Genomic DNA, 10,361 nt, shown 5'->3' with positions numbered 1-10,361 from the left:
TCCCAATAATCATGGTTTTAGGAGATTGTACTCAAATTCTTTGTGATAGCAATGAAAGCTTCAAACAAATTTCCACTGGATTTTGTAGTAGTGGCAGGTGGTGGGGAGCATGTCCTTGGAAATTTCAAATGTTAAGCAAAATAAGCCAAATTCAGAAAATCAAAGATGGTATGTTTTCTCTCATGAAGCTAGAGAGAAAAATGAAAAAGGTGGCAGAGGTGTGGGGGCAGAGCTCATGAAAATCTAAGGGAGATCAGCAGAGGGACCAGGGGAAGGGAAGACAGAAGAGAAAGGGGAAATACTGGGGAATGATACTGGTTTAATTATATTGTTCTATTGTGTGTGTATGACTATGTAACAACAAATCCCACCATTATGTACAACTATAATGCACCATTAAAAATATGGAAGGAAAAAATGAATACCATATTAATGAGGTACACAATATCTCCCTAATTTTAAACAATTTATGGCCAGCTAACTTGATTGATTGATTGGGGCATCCTACTAAGGCAGGCAAAATTACAGATACAAGTTCTCTATGAATTCCTTAGCCTTTGTGCCACTAATGGACATCAACTGCTCTCCAAAGGAGTGGCAAATAAAAGCACAACCACTAGAGAAACCTGGTGAACTAGATAGTCCTCAGAAGGAGCAGTGAGAGAACACTGTGGAATGGTGTGTTGGGGGAGAGGGGGTCTTTGGTGAAGAATGTTTGGGGTGGTGGTGGGTGTGCTCCTGGATTTCATTGTAAGGAACTTTGTTATAACAGAGATCCCATACAAGGCATGGGGCAGTCTGCACAATAAAGACTTATTATCCATCAGCATGACTTTGAAATGTCCCACCATTCCCATCAGTGGAAAACACAATCCCACTCTGCCTGTGGACAAAGTACTTTTTGCACTACCTTCATTTTAGATTGAATTTTCCAGCTATACAACTACAGTACAGATCAAAGGAAAATCAAACTTTGCTTGGTTTGAAGAATTCACATTAATAGCTGTAGTGCAACTGCTTTGAGTTGCCAGTATAATAAACCTGCATCCACCTGTAATTGGAGCTGTTATAACACTGTGATACTGTATAAGGGATTAGCATCTGAGTCCTTTGTGAAGTCTGTCCAAGTCGTTAAACTTTGTAATAAGTTAACATCCTTTTCTTTCTCCTTTCTAATTACCATCAGGGCATTGCATTGATTTTTTTTTAAATTATGGGTATTGTGAGTTATATTCTCTATGAATTTCATTCTCAAACAGTGAAAGTAATGTCATAAAATATTTGTTCTAAGGAAAATCCATTGAGTTCAGTGAGGTTGAGAATCACCACCCTAGAGGCCAGTCCTCATGCCTTTGAAATCTCCATTGTATTTTGTACCTAGAAGCATCAACATCTCAAAGCAGGTACCCCTGATGTTTGAATCTGTTTTTTCATACCAACTCCAGTACTGACTAGCTGTGCGCGGGACTCTGGGCAAGTTACTGCATGCCTCTTACCAAATCTGTAAAATAAGAATTCTTATAGAATAGGAAGTATACATCCTCCTTGTTGAGGTTGTTTGGAGGATGGAGTGAGTAAACATATGTAAGTGTATAGCAGAGTGCTTGGCTCATAATGACAAATCAATAAGGTTAACTTAAAACTATAAAAGGAAGCCAGGCACAGTGGTGCACACCTGTAATCCCAGCGGCTCAGGAGGCTGAGCCAGGAGGATCCCAAGTTCAAAGTCAGTCATCAGCAATGGTGATGCACTAAGCAACTCAGTGAGACCCTGTCTCTAAATAAAATACAAAATAGGGATGGTAATGTTGCTCTGTGGTCAAATGCCCTTGAGTTCAATCCCTGGCACCCCCCCCCTCCAAAAAAATAATCTATAAAAGGAGCAGCAAATATTAATAAAATGATACAGGAAATGTTTTTCCTTTTGCATTCAGCTGTTTCTTTAAATTATTTTGAAAAATCTGGGATGTCTGGAAGTCTCGCCACTTCTAAATATGGGAGAAACAGCACTCCTCTATCACTGGACTGGGCAAGAGCAAAAGTCTTTGAACTGGTTTCCTCGACAAAAAAATAAAAAGGCAGGCTGCTCAACTCTAGGTCAGAATTCTACCTCTCTCTAGTTTTGAAAAGGAATACTGAGGGTGCTATGTGTTAGTATAAACATGCCAGCAGGAGAGAAAAAATAACTAAAGGAGCAGGAGCAAATCCAGGTAAGTGAGACCAGGCAGGCATCCTGTCTGAGAGGGCTGCTGGACTCCACGGCAGCATAGGACTCATGGTGCCACATCTTCTATATGTCATGAGAAGCCAGAAATGCAGATCCTTAGGAGAATGTCTAGAGTTTTAAACTCTCATAGGCCAAATGACACATCTAAGGGCTGCAAGCAGCCCATAGTCTAAGATGGCTATAAAAATCTACCTTCTTTATGGTTTTCATAAGCCCTGATACAGATATTTCTTTTAATTTTAAAATATGAGCTATGTGTTAAGTAAAGGCATTTCCTTTTATTGAAAAGCAAAGAATCATCACTAAGGAGATAAAATGAAGAACTTTCATTTAATATTTCAGACAGAGTTCATGAAAACATACTTTATTTATTCTAACCCAGCAGCATATATACCCAAATACGTAGTCATCAGACATGGAATTCAGTGGCACTTGAGATACATAACATTAGGGAGGATTATAGCAATAGCTAGACTTTGAATTCCACAGTTGTTATTAACATAAAAATTACAGTGTGACTACTAAATAATTAGTATCGTCAATGTGGTAAATACATTAAATTACAAATCTTTACATTTATACATAACTCATTTTACAAATACAGATTTTAAGACTCAATTGTCCAACTTTCATTTAAACAGTAAATGTTGCTGAACAAAAAGTCTGCAATAAATATTCCCTCGGTGGGAGGGGGAAGCGATTTTATGCAGAATCCGTGTTACAATGAATGTCTATGTATTTAAAACTTTAAACTCTTCATGTGGTTACTTAAACCTTATATTCTGAAAAGAACTCACTATAAACAAAATTTAGTTATTAATTTAAGAAGTAAATGTTCTCATCATGCTAATATTATTCATGATTAGGTTATTCCCCAAATCATAAATAGATGGTTCACTGCCCCCTCAATTCACTTAATAGTTAATTTTTAAGTGAACCTTTGATAATTACAATTAGGTCTTTTTCCTTCCTTATTTACATATGCATTTGTATTACAACTCGATAAGCATATGAAAAAAGAACATGTAGTCATTTTCTAGGCAGTATAGCTGAGTTACCCAGGGAAATATTTTCAGCGAGTTTGCAACTTTAAAGTCAAACTGCTACATATTTTGAGTAAAAGGAGCAATCATTGAAATGCAATGGTCACCAGGTTTGCAAATCCAGACCTTCTGCGATTAGACCCAGGAACCTTAAGACTAGAAGGCGCTGTATTTTCCCAACACTCTCTTTCAGGACAAGTATACCAGGGAAAAGTCCTCAGAAATGAGTGTGGCAATGACAGCAGTGTGCCATGTGTCTGCCATTTTACTGTGGTGGGTTCTTGGCCATGACCTGTCAACTGGAACTGAAGTCTGGACAGCTCTTCCCAGGCAGTGGGGGCTCCTGTTGAAGTGGGTAGGCAAAATATTGGGGTGACACCAGGAAACCTGACGGTTGGGTCAGGTGGATTGGATGGCCGGTAGTGTAAGGTGGGGGTGGTGAAGGCACAAGGCAGCTAGGTTCAGCCCTGGCGAAGGAGAACCTACGGATGGAGCCACCCGTGGAGCTGGAGCTGGTGGCTGTGCTGGACTGCCTAGAAGGTGCCCTGAGGTTTGTGGAGGTCAAGATCATGGGCAAGGTCTCTGTCTGATAGCTGCGGAGTGAGAAGCGGATGGGCTGCTGCGAGGGCTCCTTGGGTCTCAAACAGGTGCAACAATAAATAGCCACTAAAGAGCCCAGGATGATGAATGCAATGAAGATGGAGCCGACGATCAGGAAAGGGACATACACGGGCTCTAAAAGGCAAAAACAAACATACACGGATGCTCAGATAAGAGGTTCTTAAGCTTGAGCTGTGCTTGGGCAGCTTAGGAGTGGGAGGCAAGAGGTCACTATTACCACTACTGCAAGCTCAATTTTCCAGAGTTATTACTGGTAACCTCCAAAGTGCAAACTGTAATGACAATATGTTCTTGCTACTCCTTGAAGGGAGGAAGCAAACTGATAGTATAGCCTCTGTTAGCAATTAGCCATAGTATTGCACATCTGGAAGTCAGAAAACAACAGAATCTATTCTCCAGTACACACAATGGAAGGCAAGGGTGTTTTTTGTTGGTCACTATAACTGGGTTTAAATCCAGGTTTTAGTAGTATCATGATGGGAGACTTAGGACTTTAATCCATCTCTTAGTCTGACAACCCATCTCCTTCCCAAGAATCTACAATCTAAGCAAAGAGAATCCAACCTGTTAAATGAGACCCCTGGGATCTATGAAACACCAGAAATAGCAGCATAAAGAAGTCCATAGTGGGCCCCAATTTACTATGTCTCCTCTTGCATCACAAATTGTCAGCTCTGACTGCTTCTATTCAAAAGTGATTTGGGATACCTAGTCCACCTGCCACATCTCTTTTCATTCCTGCCCAAACTCTGGGAAGGTCAAGGTGAACTGTTGATAGATCTGGATGCAACCCTGACTTTCTGTAAGAGCAACCATCAAACAGAGCAAACTCCAGTTTCCTTCTCCCTCTACAGGACAGACAGTTTTCCAGGTCTCTCTCCTGTCTAACAGAACCACACTGGGATGCAGCCTACAATTTAGATGTAGAAGACAGAAAGTCTTTGACTAAGGCTCTACTGTGTGCCTGGCTTACTTTTCCTGATTCAAGGCTCATGAAGACTCTGTGGGATGTGCAAGTTCTGATGTGGAAATCTATCAGTTCTTTACTTCCCACAGTCACAGTCAATGACTGGCAGATAACCATCAAACACCTTTCAGTGACCCTCCTTCTCCCATGTTAACAGCACTGGTGTGGAAGGTATACAGTGAAGGTGCATACCACTTTCTGATCACTGTGATAAGCATTCATATACACTCCTTTAATCAGCAGGCTAACTCCTTTGAGAACAATATGCCTATTTTAAAATTGGGAATAAGCCCAGAGCTGTTAAGTAATTTGCCCCAGGTTGCACTACTGGAAAGTAACCGCATTTCCACCCATCAAGGGTATACCTGATCTCAGACTCCTGTAGGTAGGGAGATTGATCAGTGCTCTTCCCTGCGGTCCTCTGGCATCACAGCAGCCAGATAGGAATCCCTGCTGAGAAAAACCTGTTTCCCAGCGCAAGTGGAGGGAAGCCAAAGTCTATATTTTGCTAACATGCCAGAACTGCCTAGAGTTCCCTACCTTCCACTTCTTTTTCTCCAGGAACTGCTTCCCATATCTAGATGGGAAAATTTGACACCCACTCCCAAATTAAATCCCAGGAGAGTCTGACGGAATACTGAAAGCAGAGCAGGCTCCTCTTTCCTCTGGTCATCTGTTTGGGGGACTGGGGGCCCAGGCACTGTTAAAGAACTCTCCAGCTTCTCCCAGACTTTCCCTAGGACCTTCCCTTGACGGCTTCTGGTCTTAGTCAGGAGTCCTGGGGAGTCACCACTCTCAGCTCCGCCTGCTTCTCCGGTTTCCGGGCCATAAAACCATCGCCTCGAGCTCTAAAAGTTTTCCCTGATGTTCTGATTCAGGTGGAAAACTTTTTTCCAAGGTGTAAATTTCCTCTGCTGGGGTCGTGATTTATTCTGCTCTGAAGTGAGCGGAAATTCGACCCGTGTTTTCCGACGTGAGAATAGGGGGCGGGCAAGCCCCCAGCGACCCTGTTTTCTAAATCTCCACCTAGAAGACCTGGGTATTTCTGAAAGGCGTGACAATAGGGGTGGGCCTGAGAGGGTAATACGATGCAGAGAAATGAAAGGAAGTCGAGAGAACGGGGCATGGGCTTAGAAACGCTACCAAAGGATAAAGGGGGGCTGAGGGGGCTGGTAAAAAGAATAATTAAAAAAAAAGGAATGGCTGGAGTTTCTTACCCCTACGGAGCCACAGATGAGCGCCTGACGAGAGTCGCGCTCCCGGGCCAACGGAACTTCCCAAAGCTCCTGAAGTGACTATGGAGCGCGTTGGGACACCGGGGCGCCCCCGTTTAAAAAAAAAAAAAAAAAAAAACAACGCCTAAAAGGCCGTTTTCTTGGGAGCTCCAGATGTCATCCCCAGGGCCACCAGGTGCAAGCCCTTACGGCTCTCTCTGTCCCTTACAAACTTTTCTTGGGCCGACACTGGGAGACTGCGTATGGCGGGAAGCCGGACTGCAACCAAATAGGGCCCTCTTACCTGATACGCGACCACCCACTCCAATCTGAACCCCCTACCCTGCTGCTTCCACTTTGCCTGCAGACCCAGGGAGGCCAGGCGCGCACACACCCGCGCCCCTGTGGAACGGTCTCCCCGCCCCGGCCCGGCACTTACGCGCTGTGATGCCCGGGTGCTCCAGCTCGCCGCGGTCGTTGGTGCAGCCTCCCTGCTCCAGTCTGGCGTCGGCTGCGGCGCAGCAGTAACGAAGCGCGCAGGAGCCACAGCAGATAGTGGCGTCCAGCGTGTCGAAGTCCTCCGGGCACTGGAAACCCTCGTGGTAGTTGCCCTGCACGTCCACCCAGCCGTGGCAGTACTCCCCGGACTGCTGGGCGCCCGCTGGGCCCCAGCGCAGCCAGCCTAATAGGAGGCAGAGCGCCAGCGCCCCCATCGCCGCTTGGCGCCCCGAGCGGGCAGGAGGGGCTCAAAGCGAGAAAGCGAAGTGCTGAGCGTGGGCCTCAAGCACACCGCGGTTCCGCCTCACGCCGGGCACCACGCGTGCGGCAGGTCCCCGCAATCAATGCTACGCCCTCGTGGGTTAGCAGGGGCCGGGGAGGCAGCAGGGGCTGCGCTGCGGGCTCCGCAGGCAGGGGGTCTGCATGGTGCGTGGGGGCAGATTGGCTAGAGCCCTCAGGAGACGCCGGCAGAGGCTGCTGTTGGGGCTGCTACCGCCGCCCTTTGCCCAGATCATTGCGCTCTGGGAAGGAGGAGAGCACCGAGTCCCCGGCCACCTCTCTCTCCACTCCTCACGCAAGCCATCGCGTCCTGGGCTGTCAACTCCAGGGCTGCTCAGTGTCCCGACTTGTGGTTGTCGCCAGGTCCTAAACGGAGCCCGAAGGGAAGAGAATTGGTTTCCCACGTGCGGGTCCCCGGGACAAGTGGCTACTCAACCCCCGCCCCTGTCTGTCACTGGAGCTGGAGACAGCCCGGCCGCGGCCAAGTACAAACGGCCTCCTGGTTGCTGACAGCTCTGCCTGCAAGGCGTCCTTTAAAAAGGAAGAGGGAGGAGGAGGCGAGAGTTGAGAGAGTCCGCCCTCCGGGGTCGCACTGCCGGAGCTAATCACAGCGGCCGGTCCTCTGCACTTTCTGGTTCGCGCGCCATCCCCCGCCTCTCCGCAGCCACCCCCGCCCACCGCGCTCCCGGGGGACTGAACTCTAAACCTGAAGGGACCAGGCGCTCTCCCTTACACCCTAGTTCTTGCATAGCTCGGAATACTCGGCAGAATGAGGCTGAGGGTTGCCGGGTTCCTGCGTCTCTCTACGCGCGTTGGCTCGCGAGTGGAGGTATTGATTTTACTTCTTATCGATTTAATAAGAAATAAATGATAAATAAACGTGGTGAGCGTGGTGACTAAGGTTTGTCGAGTCATCTGTCTTCTGTTGCTCAGACCCGGGTTCGTCCTGGTACACTGATTCTAAGGGTTCGGTACCGATGACATTTTCAGTGGTAGTCGACTTGTGCACCGAACTTTTTCCACCTCCGCCTCCGCTTTTTCATAAATCGACCCACTCTCGCCCTTTCCCCCACCTCTAAGCCAGGCGCCGCAGGGTGAAGAATCACCGGTCAGCTCCACCGAGCTGAGGCCAACTCGCAAAAACCTCAAAGAGCACGACTTCTCAGTTCACGCCCGCAAAGGAAATAAAAGGACAAAATTAATGATAATTGAGCAGATCTGAACTTCTGTTCGGGCAAAGAAACACATTTATTTAAATGATGTGTCCCCTGTGTGCTATTTCCAGGGGCACTGCTCCTTTAGCGGCCTAAGTGCCTTGTGAAACTGGAGTTCTGTGAAATCTGGGCTCAAGTCAAGAATTTCTTTTTACTGCATCCTGAACTTCCTCTCGTTGTTTATTGGTAGGTGCGGGGTATCTTCGTCGTATCTCCACATATTTGTTAAACACACTGAATACTCGTGCCACTGATTTAAATGTTGGCGAGTTGAGTGAAACAAAAGGGACGCAGTATGCAAAAGGCACCAGCAATACAAGTGTAGGGTCCGAAGTATTTATTACTCCCGCAGCTTCCTGACCGCCTCAGTCACTCCTAGTGAAACCTTTTTGTTTAACCTTAAATAAAATGATTTCTTAGAAAAAAATCTAAATTGTATTCCAGGTAAAGAATGACTTCTGATTTCTAACCTTAAATCTTGAGATTATCACTTAATTATAAGGCTATAAAAACAATTGCCTATCATTCTACACGTTGAGTAGAACCATGTGAATATTTAACACTATTGCACCCTTTAAAAAAAAGACATATCTTAGGACAATAATAAGCTATTAAGTAAAACCAAATTAAGCCTAGGCAAATAATGAGAAAGTTTTGCTTGGTTTAGTTGAACAGCTTAATTTAAGCATATGGGAAATTGCTTTGCAGAAATTTCTTAGGTTCTGGGTTTTTATTTACACATACATAGAAATGTTCTTTCCAGGCTTAAAGTTGGCTTTTTAAAAATCTAGGTTTTTGTTTTGTTTTGTTTTGTTTTGTTTTTTTAGGAATGTTGGTTGGATTGTTGTTATATTCTGAATAATTAAAGGAAAAGTTATTCACAACCACAGCAGAGGTGAGGGGTAATGACCCTTATAAAATGATAAAACTCAAAGACACGTTCACTGCTAATAACTTTCCCAGCACCACACCTCTTCATATTCCTTTTCTTAAACTTTAGAGGACTTTTATTACATTGCAACCTCATGAAGTTGTACAACAGCAATAGCAACTTCAGCAAGTCCCCCAAGGGTCAGGTTTCTCTCATTATCCAGCTGTTCTTTGATAGCATTAATATTTTAAGGAGTGATTTGTTGGCGCTTACCTCCCATTAATTACATTCTCTATGCCACAGTGGGATTCTTTTCCTTAGGACACCAGCTATAATTAATTTCCTCATTCAAAGCCCCTGTCTATTTGACTTATTTAGAGGGCATTTCACCCAAATTTAGTTGGATGATATTTACTAATGAAAATAACCAAGCCTCCAAATTACTTGGCACTTCATAGATCTGACATGTGTGAACATTAAAACATCTGTGTATCATGCTTTCACATCTAGCTGCAGATTCAAAGCCTCTCTAAAACCATTACACTAATCCACTCAGGGAGTTGCCACAAGGGAAAATAAGAGTTTGGTTCCTCGTCATAGAAGCTCTCTTGAAACTTTGCATTGACAAATCTGAACTTCAAAAATGCTTCTCTAAGAATATGCTTTGCCAAAAGTAAAAGAATATACCTTTTTTCAGGCTTACAAACATGCAAATATCTGTTATTCTGTTACCCTTTGAAGATTAAAAAGTGCTCAGAGACCCCCCTCTAAGACTCTAGGGGAAGGTCTTGGAGACAGACGATAAAATCTGTACTCTCTGGAATATCACCTAGAGGTTTGAGAAATGTTATGTTTTCCCTTATCTTGGTGACATGAATTCCATATTTTGGTGAAGAATACAATCACAAGAGATCATTCACCCAGTCTGGGCTCTCTTGTGGCCCTGGCTCCAGGAAATTCTGTAGGAAATGAGTTAAATGATACGATGTCTGGGATCTGCTTTAATAAACACCTGCAAGAAAGAGAAAGGACAGGGAGAAAGAAAGGAGGGAGGTAGGAAAGGCAGAAAATAAAAAAGAGGAGAGAAATGGAGATGGGAAGACAGGATAGATGAAACTGGAACACAGCTGGCAACATGTTGATAATTGTAGCTGGGTGAAGGGACAGGTATAAAAATACAATTCTATTTTATGTATAAGTAAAAATTACATAACTTTTTGTGGTTCTGAGGATTGAACCCAGGGCCTGACAGATGCAAAGTACCAGCTCTACCACAGAGCTACACCTCCAGCCCCATAATATGTTTTATTAAAATCAACAGGAATCAGTACGATTACGTCATGCAACAGGCACTGGACCGTATTTTTAAATCATGTTCTGTTCACTTCTCTCTGTTGTATGTTCTTCAGAGCATAGTGAGTGATCTG

General features: G+C 44.6%; 1 protein-coding gene across 1 annotated transcript; it reads right to left on the bottom strand.

Annotated features, from left to right (window-relative positions):
- Window positions 1-2,575: 2,575 nt before the first annotated feature.
- On the bottom strand, window positions 2,576-7,452 carry Shisa3 (shisa family member 3). The gene is made up of 2 exons (XM_005319952.5): window positions 6,512-7,452; window positions 2,576-4,005 (listed from the first exon to the last, which is right to left on the bottom strand). The coding sequence occupies exons 1-2, from the start codon at window positions 6,783-6,785 to the stop codon at window positions 3,566-3,568; spliced, it is 714 nt and encodes a 237-aa protein (XP_005320009.1). The 5' UTR covers window positions 6,786-7,452; the 3' UTR covers window positions 2,576-3,565.
- Between the last annotated feature and the right edge of the window lie 2,909 nt (window positions 7,453-10,361).

Source organism: Ictidomys tridecemlineatus, chromosome 9 (genome assembly GCF_052094955.1).
Source record: "Ictidomys tridecemlineatus isolate mIctTri1 chromosome 9, mIctTri1.hap1, whole genome shotgun sequence".
NCBI classification, from domain to species: Eukaryota; Metazoa; Chordata; class Mammalia; order Rodentia; family Sciuridae; genus Ictidomys; species Ictidomys tridecemlineatus.
This window is presented reverse-complemented; position numbering and strand designations above follow the sequence as displayed.

Bases quoted from the DNA above. Each gene is read 5' to 3' on its own strand.
- Shisa3 (XM_005319952.5), bottom strand. From the start codon at position 6,785: ATGGGGGCGCTGGCGCTCTGCCTCCTATTAGGCTGGCTGCGCTGGGGC. The intron at 4,006-6,511 runs GTAAGTGCCGGG...TTTGCCTTTTAG, and splicing joins GCACCCGGGCATCACAGCGC to AGCCCGTGTATGTCCCTTTC.